Source organism: Falco biarmicus, chromosome 3 (genome assembly GCF_023638135.1).
Source record: "Falco biarmicus isolate bFalBia1 chromosome 3, bFalBia1.pri, whole genome shotgun sequence".
Taxonomy (NCBI): domain Eukaryota; kingdom Metazoa; phylum Chordata; class Aves; order Falconiformes; family Falconidae; genus Falco; species Falco biarmicus.
In genome coordinates, this window is record NC_079290.1 from 36,791,442 (window position 1) to 36,807,270 (window position 15,829).

The 15,829-nt window shown below is 41.0% G+C and overlaps 1 protein-coding gene across 2 annotated transcripts in view; it reads left to right on the forward strand.

Moving 5' to 3' along the window:
- The window catches only part of ZNF704 (zinc finger protein 704), a 98,779-nt gene extending 83,693 nt beyond the window's left edge, over positions 1-15,086 (forward strand). The window contains exons 7-9 of one of the 2 annotated variants that reach the window (XM_056331711.1): positions 3,927-4,031; positions 10,176-10,270; positions 12,059-15,086. In XM_056331711.1, coding sequence (XP_056187686.1) covers positions 3,927-4,031; positions 10,176-10,270; positions 12,059-12,170 — 312 coding nt within the window. In that variant the 3' untranslated portion in view covers positions 12,171-15,086. The remainder of the gene's footprint in view (positions 1-3,926; positions 4,032-10,175; positions 10,271-12,058) is intronic. The other variant, XM_056331712.1, reaches the window with a different exon arrangement.
- The last annotated feature ends 743 nt before the right edge of the window (positions 15,087-15,829 follow it).

The window sequence follows — 15,829 nt, forward strand, 5'->3', positions numbered from 1 at the left end:
TCTCGCTTCATTTAGGATTTACAGTCGTGACCGCCCTCCCTACAATTTGGAGGCTCACTCAATCTTTTTTTATAAGAAGCCTTTGAGTAAAGGACTTGCCTAAGGAAATCCTAGTTCAGATGTTTAGGCTATTTGAATTGGATTTGAATTGATGTATTCCATGACATGAGACTACAGGTGTCTGAGCCCTGTCTCCTTTTCAAGTTGCTCTGGTTTCAGTACTTCATTTCATCAGCAAGGAGTGACAGTCCACACTGTTGAAGGCTTTCTAATTGGAAGCGGGAGGTGGGGTCCCTGTTCAGGCATTCAGATTGTCCTTGCAAAGGAGGCAGCTTCTGCAGAGCAGGTCCATGGCATCTTGTGCTAGGGTCCCTGTAGCCCAGAAAGAAGAGCACTCTCCAGGAGGCAAGGTGGAGATTCGCCTCTCACCAGCAAGAGGAGGAATTGATTCCAGCTTTCACTCACAGTATTTAAACATTCTTGTGACTAATCTGTTGTGTAAAAGAGAATAGAAGAGACGATGATGACGGCATCTTTAATACCACCATATTTCCTGCAGTTTGCTTGCTGGAGCGAGCCATGTCCAGAATTTCAAAACTTTTTCTACTTTTGAATATTATCTGTATCAAAACAGAAACAAAGTATTGAATGGGAATGTAGCGATGAAGACAATCTCTCATACGGATGAGAGCATGAACGTTGAAATTACTTCATTAGGAGGGAAGAGGCAAAATTCACAGCTCAAGGAATTTGGATAAGGGAGGCTGAATAATGTTCATCCCAGGATACCTGTTAAAAAAAGGGAAAAACTATGGAACCCAAAGCTGGGTCACAAGAATCCTAAACAGATCTGTTGGATGCAATTTCCCGTATGACTGGAACATGGCAATTATAATACCTGCGGTAAGAAAGATATAAAGGGAAAGTGAGCAGGCAAGTCCTGACACTTGTCTGACCCAGTCCTGTGGATGAGGAAGGATTTAGAAGAATAATCGAAGAAACTGTGGAAAGTACAGCAAATGAGGTGAACTGCAATGGAGGAACCCGAAAGGAAGATTACACTAGAACAGTCTAACATGTTCCTTGGACAGGGTAGCTTTGTAAACAACAAAGAAGCAGTACAGAACAAACCCCTCCGGATTCGAGGAGAGCATTTGATCTTAAAACATATAGTCAGTATTTCTTGGGCTAGAGAATAAATTTAGTGTAGGAGAGGAAGCTGGGGAGTCGGGGAGAACAGCAGAGAGTTACTTTGAAAGGGCTATTGAATGTTATTAGTGGAGTTGAATGAAAACCTGGGTTTGGGCCTGATCTCAGTTTCATTTAATCATTTTGGTACTACACAAATACTGTCATAAACTTTCCTGATAATGAAGTCAGGAGACGTCAGCAGTACAGAGATTTATATATCATGCTTACATGGCTGGGTGATCTTCAGAATAATAGGTTTTGGATGCAGTTTAATGACAGAACACGCAAAGTGCTGCATCTTAGGAACTAACGAGATTTTTCTGCTATAAACTTGAGGTAGTTAGAAAATTATGTGAGGAGGAAACCTATATTCATTAATCAAGCACAGAATGACTATGAGCCAACAACAATAGAGCTGTGAAGGGGAAAAAAAGGTCAGTTTTCTTGGGTAATCAATATCTGGAAGAGACAGGGATTTTCAATGCTGTTGGACAAGACCCCAAGATAACTTCAGCTGAGATCCTGAGTAGAGTTCTGGTCAACTAAGTTCAAGGGCAATGGGCTTCAGTTAGAAGGGGTGGAAAGAAGGTGATCAGTGAAGAGGGAGGACATGGAGAGCCTCTCCAGCCCAGGGACTGAAAGCTCAGGCAAAGCAGGAGCAAGGAGAGATTGGGATTGCTGCCTGGGGAGAAAGTGAGAGGACAAACATGGTAAGGGAATAGGACAAGCACATGCTATTTCAGATGTAAGGGCAATGTTGGCACAAATAAATAATTATAAATAATCCACTAATATATTCTGGTTGGAAATCAGATGGAGGCCTCTAAGCAAAGTGAGATCGGGGTATAGAAACTCTTCAGTTTGTTGTAATGTTACAGTGTTGCTTTATGGAAGAGATCGTCCAAAACGTCAGTGTGAAAAAGGCAACTGTGCTTGATGAGTGAAGATGCACATCTGGGAAGCAAATGAACAAGGTGATTGTCTAAATCTGATCATGTTTGAGGCAGATATTTAGACACTGAGAAAAAAAAAAAGAGCTGAGCACCACAGTATTTTGGGTAACTGAAAATGACAGCAATTTAAACTTCTTATGTTTCGTTATGAAACGAGTGCCTGTACCTGTTAAAATTTAGTTACAGAGGAACTACAGGGGGGCTCTTTCAGCATCTGGGATGTCCACTGCGGATCTTATTCGAATACCTGAGGAAGACACTGTGCTGAGCTCGGCTTTGAGCTGATACCCTGATGGGATCTGAGCAGAGGCAGTGCTGCCTCACTGCCAGCCCAGCTGCCTCCAGTTCTTTCTGGCAGAAGTGCTGTGGTCATTCACTCCTTCCCATTTGAACAGGGTTGTAATGAAGCACTACTGGTACCATCTGGAGTTGCCAAATTTTTCTCGATGCCTTTCAGTGAGGTTTTTATATTTTATGGATCTCAGTGGACATTTGCTTCACATGTCTGTGTGGGTTCTCTTGGAGCTATCAGCAGGCTCTGCAGCCTGCAGAGCATCGCTGTCATAGACGGAGGCATCCAGTGGTCTCTCTTTCTTTTCCTTGGAGGGACTCCAGGGGATTGCTTCAGCGCTTGTTTACTCTGAAGATGATCTTTAATAGGACTATCAAGTTGTAGTTTTTCATCACTCCTCTCTGCCTGGTGGCTCAGGGAAGCACTCTCTTCCTTGAAACGGTGAGACAACTTCAGCAGCCTCAAACACAACTGCCACTTAAATACCACGTGCAGGCAACTGAAGGGCAGAAGTAAAAGCTAATTTCTAATAGCTAGTTCTTTGTAAGTTTAAACCAAGGAGCCTTTTTTTGTGTTGAAAGCTTGAAATTCAGGAGTCAAAGAGAGCCTGTGTTCATAGTGGCTGCTCCTGCTCCTGCTAGGCAGGGTAACTGCAGGGTATGAATTTCCTGACTCTGTAAATTAAATGGAATTCAAAAAGGGGCAGGGAAGAATTCCTGAGGGCTCATAGCCCAGTGGGAAAACTAGAGGGAAGGCAGAAGATGAAAGACGCTCAATGGTCTGAGCTCATATTATTGGGTATTGCACCACAGGGCAGCACTGGGTATTATAGCCCAGATGGGAAGAACATGAGTTCAAGGGGTCCAGGTGTCCTTCAAATATTTGCTTTAGCTTAGTCTTTTAAGAGCTGTTTTTTTGAATCCCAGTGATGATTTTCAGCTCCTTGTTTTTGATAGGAAAGACATTTTTAATTGGAACGATTCTTAAAGCATTTATCTGATAAATGAGAAATGGCCCACCTTTACTGTTGATTATTAACCCTGTTGTCCAAGAAGCCTCGTTATCTGGTCTTCAGTTGTTTAAACCAGCTGCCATCAGTCTAAATACAGCCTTGTTTATCACTGTGGAACAGGGGGTCATTTGTAGGACTTTTTGCTAGCTGGCATTATTTTGAAAGTTACTGGTATATGATGTTTGATTTTGTGTGGGTTTTTGTAAGATCTAACTTTTAAAGGTTTTGGATGGATTCTTGTGAGAGGTGCCATCTTTCTTTAAAAAAGGTTTTAAGAACAGTGACATACATGTCCCTTCCTTACTGGCTTATCTATGATTATCCCTCTTATAAGGGTAAAATGCTTGTCACCGTGCAGGTGGTTTCCACCTTGGAAAGTCTTCTGTAGGTTTGCAGTTTCAGGGAGCGAAAGATCCTGTGAAATGCTTTGGTAGAGGAATGGTTCTTCTTACTGGAATAACATTTTCTTTTCACACAGGCCACTCCTCCAGTGAACATTCCAGGTTCAACAAAATTCACTCCCAATGGCAGTAGCTTTAGCATCTCTTGGCAGTCGCCTCCAGTTACCTTCACCGGCATTCCAGTAAGTGAATGACAAAAAAAGAAAGAAAGAAAAAAACAATAAGTTTAAAAGGACTTTGTGTTTTGTTTCACGGTGTCTCACAATAGAATTAAATTCGACTTAACAGATACCAAAAAGAAACAAAATAAATATATGCCTCAGTTTGTCAGCATGGCTGATTTTAACACTTTGCCAGTCTCTTTAATTCAGTACAGTTAGTTGTTTTTTGAATCGGTGTCTACAGTCAGAGAATTGGATCTATAGTACATATGTTTTTAAATTATATGCTTACAAAAGAACATTCTTACAGGTGCAGAGCCTGGCACTATATGCTCCTTTTTGTGCCACTAAGAGATTTCTCAGAAAGCTAGATGGAAAATCAGCAAGGTGTTCATTATGCTAACAGGCTAATTGGTTTCAAGCAGTAAGGCTGTTACCTAAAGGAAGTCTGAAGCATACTTAAAAGTCAACTGAAAGAAACAGTAAGGTGAAATGCAAAGTCTGATTTTTACATATAGAGGTTACATATATGTAGCCCCTATTGTTAGCAGAAAATTGTTGTTTTATACAGAAAATGTGTTCAATACATATTGCATTTTGATATTAATACATATTGCAGTTTTACAACTTTTTAATGAAGATATATTACATGTATGTGTTAGATGTTGAGTCAGCCCTGACTCTTTCTTCAAAAATGTTAGTGTACGAGACCTAATTTCATGACCAGTACTGCAAAAATGTGGTGTTTGCTTAAATATCAACTTCCAGTAGTCCTAAACGTAATGTAATATAGATGTGGATACTGTAGGGGGAGTTAAAAACCTTTATGAAGAGTTCAAAGGGATTAGGCTTCTGGTGCCTAGCATGGCGAATACTAAAAGTAAATGTAAATCACTATTTATGAGAGTGGAAAATCTTCTGTATAATGAATAGAAATAAATATTAATGTATTGTATCCTAATTTTTATTGGAAAGCATTTTTCAGTATAAATTGGTATTCTGAACCATAAACCTTTTTGATATCATAACATCTCATTTAATATTACACTTAATGAATATATGAATTTTTAAAGTGTGTTATATAAGGCACATTGCTAATCCAAAGAACCATATAGCTTTTTTTCTACTGACAGTGAATGTTACACATGGCGATAGGAGATACTATTTCCCTCCCTCCCTTCTCTTCACCAAGTGAATCTCCAAAGCTTCTTACTGTCAACCTTTGGCAAATCTTGGAGATTTTCTGCAGAGGCTGTGGCATCCTGCAGAGCTGATAAAAAATGAAAGTGGCTGAATCAATTACACTGCGCTCTGCCAATGAATATTTATTAAATTCCATCAAGAAAAAACTAACAGTGAAAGACATCATGCTGGCAGCAATTTCAACAAGAGTGCCTTGACAGAGCATGCTATCCATAAAGTTCCTCGAGAATTTTATTTCCCAACAATGGGCTTGATATGGAGTAATTATCAAACTGGCTTCTTTTGTGTAGTAGCAGAAATTGGTGCTAGGAGCGTTGGGAATCTAAAAATGCAATTAGCTACATTGTAAATCAGACACTTAAGAGGACAGGATTAGACATGTACACATTGAATTTACTTGTTCGAGCAACAACGTTGATCGGTGGCTGTAGAGTTGAGAGTTCTTAAAAGAGTTTTAAGAAATGCAAAATCACTTTCTTGAGAATTATATGGAGATGCCAGTGATTTAAGTACAATTTAAAAATAATCCCAATACAAAAACCTGGGAAACAGTTATGATGGCAGAATTATAAACTGCTCAGGGAACGATATGAACTGTCTTTACATCTCTAAAAGCATTTATAAGGCTGTTTAGCAAAAAAAAAAAAAAAAAAAAAAAAAACCACCAACAAAATGAAACAAACCAACCTGCCTGAAAAACCCAGCCTTCTAGGTTTGCACACATTTGACTATTCTTTCACCAGTGGGATAGAATCATCAAGTAGAACCATAGAATGGTTTGGGTTGGAAGGGACCTTAAAGGTCATCTAGTTCCAACCCCCCTACCATGGGCAGGGACACCTTCCACCAGACCAGGCTGCTCAAAGCCCCATCCAGCCTGGCCTTGAGCACTTCAGGGATGGGGCACCCACAGCTTCTCTGGGCAACCTGGTCCAGGGGCTCACCATCCTCACAGTAAAGAATTTCTTCCTAATATCTAATCTAAATCTACCCCCTTTCAGTTTAAAGCCATTACCCATTGTCCAATCACTACAGGCCTTACTAACAAGTCTGTCGCGATCTTTCATATAAGCCTCCTTTCTGTACTGAAAGGCCGCTATAAGGTCTGCCTGGAGCCTTCTCTCTTCCAGGCTGAACAACCCCAACTCTCTCAGCCTGTCCTCATAGGAGAGGGGCTCCAGCCCTCTGATCATCCTCAGCCCTCTTCTGGACTTGCTCCATCAGGTCCATGTCTTTTTTTATATTGGGGCCCTCAGAGCTGAATGCAGCACTCCAGGTGGGGTTTCACAAGAGTGGAGTAGAGGGGGAGAATCACCCCACCTTGACCTGCTGGCCACACTTCTTTTGATGCAGCCCAGGATACAATTGGCTTTCTGGGCTGCAGGCACATGTTGCCAGCTCATGTTGAGCTTCTTGTCCACCAACACCCCCAAGCGTTTCTCCTCAGGGCTGCTCCCAATCCATTCTCTGCCCAGCCTGTATTTGTGCTTGGGAGTGCCCCGACCTGTGAGCAGCACCTTGCATTTGGCCTTGTTGAACTTCTTGAGGTTTGCACATTTCCACCTCTCAAGCCTGTCAGGGTCGCTCTGAATGGCATCCCTTCCCTCCAGCACATTGACTGAACCACTCAGCTTGGTGTCGTCAGCAAAATTCCTAGGGGTGCACTCTGTCCCACTGTCCATGTTGTTGACAAAGATGTTGAACAGCACTGGTCCCAGTACTGACCCCCAAGGAACACCACTTGTCACCGGTCTCCACTTGGACATCAAACCATTGACCACATCTTTGAGTCCAACCATTCAGCCAATCCTTATCCACCAAGTGGTCCATCTGTCAAATCCATGTCTCACTAGTTTAGAGGCAAGGATGTCATGCAGGACAGTGTCAGAAGCTTTGCACAAGTCCAGGTATATGACATCGGTTGCTTGTCCTTCATCCATCAGTGCTGTAATGCTGTTGTAGAAGACCACCAAATTTGTCAGGCACTGTTTGCCCTTAGTGAAGCCATGTTTGGCTGTCGCCAGTCACCTCCTGATTTTCCATGTGCGTTAGCATAGTTTCCAGGAGGATCTACTCCATGATCTTGCCAGGCACGCACAGAGGTGAGACTGACCAGCCTGTAATTCCCTGGGTCTTGTGGACATTGAATTTCGATGAGACCGAGCACTGCCTACTTGCTGTTCTGGGAACTGGGGTGTTTGGACAGGCATCATGACTTGCATTAAGTCCTTGCTTTCAGGCAGCCTTTAGCAGAGCAGTACCCAAAGGCCTTTGTGAACATGAATGTGCTTATCAGCAAGTTCTTAAGTGCCTCAAAACAAGCTGTACATACAGCTGGATCAGTCGGGGTTCAGTATGCGGCTGCTTTAGGCTCAGGGGTATTCACAGCATCTAACTGTACGCATTTATTTAGAAGGTTTTTAGTGATAGAGGAGAATTAGGGGAATCTCCAAAGTCCTTATACTTTCTGCTCTGAGTCACACATCAAGTTAGATTCCCAAGGCAGACGGAAAATACACTTTTTCTTAGCATTTTCCTAAAATAACTTAGGGAAGTGCAAGAGAGGGTTGAGTATTGGCAGAGCTGTGCATCATTGGTAGGTGCAGTTCTCCGCGTGAAGCAGAAAGGACAAGTTCGTGTTTGCTTTACCACTTGAGACTGAACTAGGAGAAAAAATAAGGCACAGCATGAGGACGAATGAGCAGAGTGAATTAAATGACGCAATGATTTGAGCAATGATGAGGGATGAGCAATGGTGGAGTCTGTATCTCTTGGTACTGGAGGACTTAACATAATGACCATATAGTTCCACTTTTATGTAACGTCTTCTGGAATGCCAGCATGCTCTCTAATGTGTGATACTGATTTTTAACCTGCTTGCTCATAAGACCCAAAAAGGTTGAACAGGAGAGAGTATCTTTAAATTTGATAATCTGATGTTTACAGGTCACAAATCTCTGTAACCACAGGTTCCCCTAGGAGACGTAACTGGAAACAGGTTCTTGCTTCAAACACACGTTATTGTTTCACGTTAATTGTCTGTGTTAGACAGCGCTTCAAACATGAAAAGCCTCCAGGGGCAAGGATTGCCTTCTCAAGCCCGCCTCTAGTATGTTCTTGGTGTTGCCTGCAAAGGAGTACAGCTAACTGGTATTGTTAAGACCTGCTGCAAAGTGTATTAAAATATACTGAAGTTCAACCTCGGTGCAGTTTAGCTGCCTTGGTATGCCAGTCTGTGGAAACCATGGTGTAGAGACCTTCTCTGGAGAACGTGAGGGAAGGCGCAGTCTGTTCGCTGCAGTTACTGCTCAAGCCTGTTCTGTGTTTGGAAGCAATGAGAATTGCTTATAACACAGGAGGTCATCAAAGTACTTTTTTGTTTAATGATAACCAAAGACTACCTTGAGTATCAGTTAGTAGTGGTAGATATAAAAATTTTCTGTTTTTTAAAATGTTTAGGCATCTTAGCAGAATTGATTGGAGATCTGTGGTTGCTCTTGATGACTAGAAAACCGTGCAATGTGTAGTAAACGGCAAAGACTAGAAAAATGTTACCATTTTGCATTTTGTCTTCAGTGTTTTGATCATTACTAGGTAGAACAAGGTAAGTGGTTGATGAAAGATAGGAATAAAGTAGTAGACAACACGCTGCCCTCTATTCTGGAGTGATAGGATAGAAGGAGCTAGTGTCGTCTCTGGACGTGTAAAACATGACTTAGGGTAAACAGGCAGAGAGGAAATTCTTTCAGGTTTTGGAGATATATCAGTAACGGTCAAAACTTGTTTAGTGTGAGCTGCACATGCAGTTAAATCAGAAGTTTCTGTAGTTAACAGCCAAGAGTAAAAGTTGAGAATGTGTCTGCATTCCACTACAAGTCTTGGTTAGTTTTTTGTTACTGTGAAGCAGCTATAAAATAGACTATATAAAAAAATCAAAGCGCATCCTATAACTCTCTTGAAGTCAGGTCAGTTGCCATTCTTCCAGATATTATGAGACTGCAGCAATGCAGGGAACTATGATAGTATCTGCAGTTTCTGGCTGCTGGAGGCAGTGAGTTTGTGAATCAGATGCCAAAATGAAGCTTGCTACGTTTTGTACATAACAAAAAATGAGTGTTCATAAATTTTTTTCCTGTGTTTTAGATGTAAAGTAGTTGTGGCCTTCACCCAGGAGCAAAATAAGACCCTAGCAGTAAATAATTTAGGAATTATTTAAAGCCAAGCTTTATGCTATGTGATTTCTCGAATAATGTTGCCAACTCCCAGGGTCATGTAGGAGGCTTATTTCGAAAAGTCTCAGAAGACCAAACAACACCCTTCACTCGGGAACATTCACAAAGGATGACACCTGCTGAGAAGGTTTACAGTGCAGAATAAAGGAAATAATCCAGTACATCTTACTAGCAGCATTGATCAGAAGGGCTGCCTTGCACTCCCATTAAAACCTTGAGGGCCACAATGTAACTGCCCTGCAGCAAATGCCCTTCTCCCAGGCTGTCTCTCCACAAAGACTGCCAAGTCACAGACAGGAGCAATGCGTGAAATCCCTTTATTTCGTAGTGGTTATTGGTATTGATCTCAGCATAGGCTGGAGTTTTATTTTTCCAGTTATTTTCTCTGCTGACATTGGAGGAAGTTTTCATAAGAGCTATTCAGAGTTCTTAAATAGGAATGAATGCATTTTCTGTATTTCCTAAAACCTGCTACGATGCTAATCTGTGTTCTGGTCTGTTCTGTTAGGATGACTGGAAGTACAGGGAAACAAAATGGAGCTAATATAATGTAATGCTAAATGGACATCTTTCTAAACAGACCTACAACTTCTGTTTGTATGTTGTATGATAACCTTTCCTGGGTATCCTTGCCACCATGCATCATGAATTGCATTTTCTGGGAAAAGTGTTTATACTACATTCATATGTGTATGTTCTTCGTAAGCAGTTTCTTTGTCTGTATTGACAGGTCTCACCAACTCATAATCGTCCTGCAGGGAGTGGAGAGCAGAAACAGTCTCACACAGTTCTTTCATCACCGCCTAGAGTAGCGTTTGGCTTGAGGTATGGGACCATTAGCTCCTGCTGACAGACCAGCAGCCTCAGAACCTGGAGGGCATTTAGTAAATAAGATGTCAGTGGCCAAAGGAACAAAAAGAACACGCTACCAACCATGATTGCAGTTGTCAGGCAGTTTCTTACTAGAACACTTCAGAATAAGCATTCTGGACCTGTTTTGCGTTTCATTACCATCAAAGGTAATGAATTCAGGGGAAAAGTGAGTTGTTGTGAAATGAAAAAGGCAGACTGAAGCAAAACTGCAGGCCTTATGGCAGGCATGCCTGGAGTTCAGATGCAGATCTAAATTGCCCTGTAAAGCAATGCTGCCCAGATTCGCTGCTTCAGCTGAAGCATCCTGAACTGCATTACGTGGCTCTGCTTTTTTCCCTGAAAGGCTGGGCTGTTTTGTGTGTTCAGCACCATTTCAGTCAGTGTGGTATTTGGCCTCAACTGAATTCTAAGAAACGATATCTTACAACAAATTAGATCGAAGCAAAGCTTTTTATACCTTTTCTTCCGAGACACAAGCTACATTCACTTCCATTAAAGCTAACTGATGTTGGACTGGAGTCTACATTGGAAGTGTTCAAAAAATTACGTTGAAAAATCAGACTGTGACGCTAAATTTCTTACATTAAAGCAATTCCTTATTTCTCACAGTCCTAAGTGTGACTGTACGCTAAAATGAGACAAAAGGGAGATTTCATGCTTTTTATTTTCTTCGTGACTCTCAGACCATTGCATATGCTACAAACCAAACTTAGGATCTTCCCAGTTCAGGGATTGTGCCCATTAATGAATGTTAACTAATCAGAGTGATGTATAGATATGCAAGAGAGGAATCACCAGGCAATTCCGGTGTGTGCCACGCAGCGTGTAACGCAGGTATTAAACAATTCTGTCTGTACAGTTACTTGATTCAAAGATGCCAGGGCAGATGGCACTGCTGTAGTGAGCATTGGGTTACTCGTTGTAGCGTTGCTCCTCAGGTTTGCTGGCTCGCTATGTGTTGAATAAAAAGATTTCCATTTTAACGGTTACTTTGATCATTTTCTAAACTTCTGAACTTTTGAGCATGGTTATAAGATGAAAAACATGACAACTGCTACAGCTTTAAAAGCAAATACTGCCTTCCTTGCTGACTTTGGGGATGACAGAGAAGGAGCACACATGAACGTGCTGCAGATGAGGGCAAGGGTTAAGACTTGTGTTCAGTCACTTGGTTGTTTTTCAGTCAGTGAGCTCAGAGCAAACCATGCAGGAAGCACTGGCAAGCTTGGGAGCTGGTAGCTTTTCCCCTCTTTTGCATAGCTGCTACCTACTGGCAGTCAAGGTCTGCTGCTCAGAGCTATGCAAAATATTTATACCGCAGCTCTACAGCAAAGAGGACTTCTGCCTGGCATGACCTGAACTGTATTGTAGAATAACTATGACTATCCATTACGGCTTGGCACTTAATGTGGCTGAAATACCATTTATCTAGATCAAGTTTAGGTGCTGGCTGAAGTCAGGCCTGGTGTATTGATGGCATCACCCTTGGAGCAGAGGAGCAGGCGCAGCAGCTGCTGCAGAGGCCGTAGAAGCCAGGCGAGGAGGACGGGTCCCTCAGAGCTGTGGAGTCACAGCTGTATGTCTGTCTGCTTTGTCAGCTCCCAGCTGACTCAAAACCCCTTGGAAAGGCCAAGGGTTCTCTGCCTGCCGCACTCCATTGAGATTGTTGTCCTGATCTTAGGGTGGTAAAGCAAAGCTACAAAAGCATCTCGTTAACAAGCTTCCCTTTCTCTCTGACAGGAAGCCTAGAGGGGAGGGGAAAAAGTGTCGGAAGGTCTATGGGATGGAGAACAGAGATATGTGGTGTACTGCCTGCCGATGGAAGAAGGCCTGCCAAAGGTTCATCGACTAAAGATTGAAATTATGCAGAGGATTTGGGGATGGGAAATGACAACAGCAGAACCAGATTGCTGTAGCTGCACTGTATCACTTCCCATTTTCCCTCCAGTGATGTGGTGTTGGGGGTTTTGGGGTGGGTGTTTTTTTGGGTTTTTTTTTTTTTTAAAGAGCTTTGTTTTTCAAAGTGAAGCACTTGTAGCCAAGGAGAAGCACTAATCAAAACCTGTGTGGAGCAATAGAGAAAAAAAAAAAAAAAAGCAAAACCAAGAACATACAAGAAAATTCTGTCGTACTAATTATGGAAACCAGAGCAGCTATTAGTGTTTTTCTGTAAAAGAAAGGAAAAAGTTAATTTTTTTGCTAACTCTGTGAGCTACTTGCTCCTTAGGATCATTTTTAACCATTTCAGTCTCTGTGCTGTGAACGTCTGTATTTGCTAAACTGAACAATTTTTCTTTTCCTGAAATGAAGATCTCTTTTTGAAAGCTTTCTAATAAACACTTCAGAGTCATATAAACTACAGTTTTCTCAACAAAAGCTGTACCAAGACTGGAGACTGCTAAATAATTCTCCTGATACAAAGGATCATGTTTATATTATATTTTTGGAAAGGGGATGTGGGGAGGAGTTGGGATTTTCATTTGTTTGTTTATAGGAGAAAAGCAAAGTCTGAATTTGCAAGAAGGACAAGCAGTGCTTCTGGAAGATTTTTAAACCAGGCACAGACCAGTGGAGTGGAACAAAGTAATTTAAGTACCAAATTGGATGTTGATCCTCTAGAGGAAGAAAAGCAGCAATGGAAAGTCACCAGCAGATATTGTCACAAGAAGCTGAGAGAAGAAATTCAGTGATGCTTGATTGAAACCCTTAAGAATATAATGGGGGTCCAGTAGCTATTAGCGCTCTCCCATTTCTGAGGGAGGATGAACAGTTGGACCAGCACGGCTGTTGCTGCAGGAGGCCTATAAAGAAGTGGTAAATGTGGCCACTAGGATTATATGTAATACCTATTCAGGGACATGATCCAGCCCAGCAGTTCTGCTCTTGCTTCCTTTTCTCTTATTTGAGAGATTGTTGTTAAGATAATAGTTTGCTCAGCTTATTTTTTCCTCCCTATTAAAGTTGCTAAGATTTATTTGACGCAAAAAATTGGTAGAGAAAAGGAAAATGCCCCCTTTTCACATGTCATCTCAAAAAAGTACAACAGCAAAGGAACAACATGCTTATGGTAAAAGTCCATTTCTTAACTCCTTTTGATGTACGAATTAACAAGTTTCTCTACTTGCAATACTTGGATAGATTTGGGTGCTTTGGTTTCTTTGTCCATTAGAAGGTATACAGCAGAATGCGGCAAGATGGTGTTCTGTCTCAACTTGTATTGAATTACCATTAATTAAAACTTCCTTCAGTTTGAAAATGAAGTGAGGATTTACTAGGCTATGAATCTATACAGTTAAACAATACTTGCCTATTAAAGAAAGCCAGACTCCTTAAAGAAAATCAAAGACATAGAAGCAAAATTTTGCTTATCAGTAGAGGCATGGAGGACCAGAAATTCCTGGATTTATTTTTTTTTCATACAATTTGAAATCAGACCAGAGCTTTTTCTTTTTTATTGTTGTTAGACAATTATTATTGTCTAAGATGGCTCATTCTCACTGAAATAAGGGAACTCTTAAGTATCTAAACAGCTTTCTAAAATGTGGTCCAAAGTTCACTTGGTAGCTTTATTAAGTATGCATTGCTACTTATGCCTGTGTAAAAGCACAAAATAACAATGCAGTTGTTTAGAATGTACACTCTGAATTCAGTAATGTAGTACTGAGAAGTAAAATTTATAGTAGGAGCTACCGAAAGTTATTATCTGATTTTCTTTGAACAAGCTAATTGGGCGATCAGATGCTTAATTTGAGGATGCTATTTCTGCATTTGTTTACAAATTGTGTCATTTACGTGTGCAAGTGGCAAGATATGCTTGCATGCACGCAATTACTTGATTTTTTGCTCAATTGTGTTCTCTAAGTCATTTAAAAAACCAAAACAAAAATCTGACTCTGAAATCTAATAAGACCCTGAAATAAATATACATAAGCGTGTATGAGTATTTATATATATATAAAACTATATATTATATAGGTTATATATATATATTAAAAAAAATTGGGATCAATAGGGAGGAGAAAGATTGTTTTCTTTATAAATATAAAAAACAAGACACTAAAGGTCAGTGGATATACATAGCCACTGTATTATGTTGTTTCCTTTTAGTGAATTGTGGGTCATGGTGGTTTTTTGGATGTTGTATTTTTTCAATTTCCTTAGTAAAATACCTCACAGTAATTCATGGTTATTTCATCTTCAAACACCGAGCTTGTGGATGGTGTATTTACTTTGGTAGAACTTAGAAAATTCGGGACTTTTCCAAGATACTCCTGCCAGTTTGCCCCCTCATTTTTACGAGCACTCCAAGACTTAATTAAAAAGCGTTCCATAATTAATTTGACTGTTGTTAGACTTGACAGTATTTGCCTTTATATTTGTTGTTCCCCTCCTTTTATATTTTCCATTTTGCTTTGGAAGATTTTTTTGAAAATAATGTATCCGATTGTATATTGTTTCTATAATGTCATGGCATTGTGAGCACCTTTCCTGAGGGCACTTTACGAATTATTGTAATAAGATTATTCTTTATGAATTTCTGCACAGGAGAATGGTTTTGTTGCCAGACCGGATTGCCCTCTGGTACAAATTCGATATGGATTACATATAGGCACAAAAGCCACAAATCATCGAAACAGGATGAAAAGTTGGTATTAGCAAAACAGAGGACAGAAGGTACTTGATTGATCCTGCCAGGGCAAAGCTAAATTACCAGTATTTTTACACAACCTTTAATCAGCAGTTTATATTAAATCAGTTTTGCATCTCATGGCTGTGGCATTTTGATTGAAAAGTAGGCACTCCTCGAGTTAACGTGTCTCAGCCGTGGCCAGCGATAGCAAGACAGCACAGCTGTCTGGACCTGCCTGAAGCGTTCACCGGTCGCTTCATGCTTTGAACTCAGATTACTTCATGCCGCATGAGCACTTCAGTGGCCGCCGAGATCCCCTTTGTCCTCCCGACACACCCAGCAGGAACAGAAATGTCAGCAAAGCCTTTCCTGAGCTGGCGGTATGGAGCGTGATCTGAAATAACCTCTTCCATTTTTCAGTCTCTCGCTTCTGTGTTGCTTTAGGCTGCATCGGTGTCCTCCCAACGTCTGATTCATCTCGCGCTTCTGCACCAGCCTCTCTGAAAGAGCCAGATTTCTTTGTTTTCCCAAGGAAGAGCTAGCCTGAATGCTGTGGTCATTTATCGTCATTGGTACATGTCATTTCCCATATTTTTGGTTTCTCTGTGGGAGGTAGGTCATTGTCTCTGACCTGGAGAAGTCAGAAAGAGCAGCCTGAACACATCACACTGTCTCTGTGTGCTAAAGAGATTTGGACATGGGTTCATTTATATCAAAAGCCAGATCTTCCCCCCAAGATATAAAAATGGAAGGATCTATTCTATTGGGTTTAACCACTTAGTATTATTGATGCTGGTAACAGAAATTGCCAGCATCAGTATCAGAGTGGAGATCAACTGTATAGATCCCAATTATTTTTTTCAGGAGTTTTCGTGCTATAA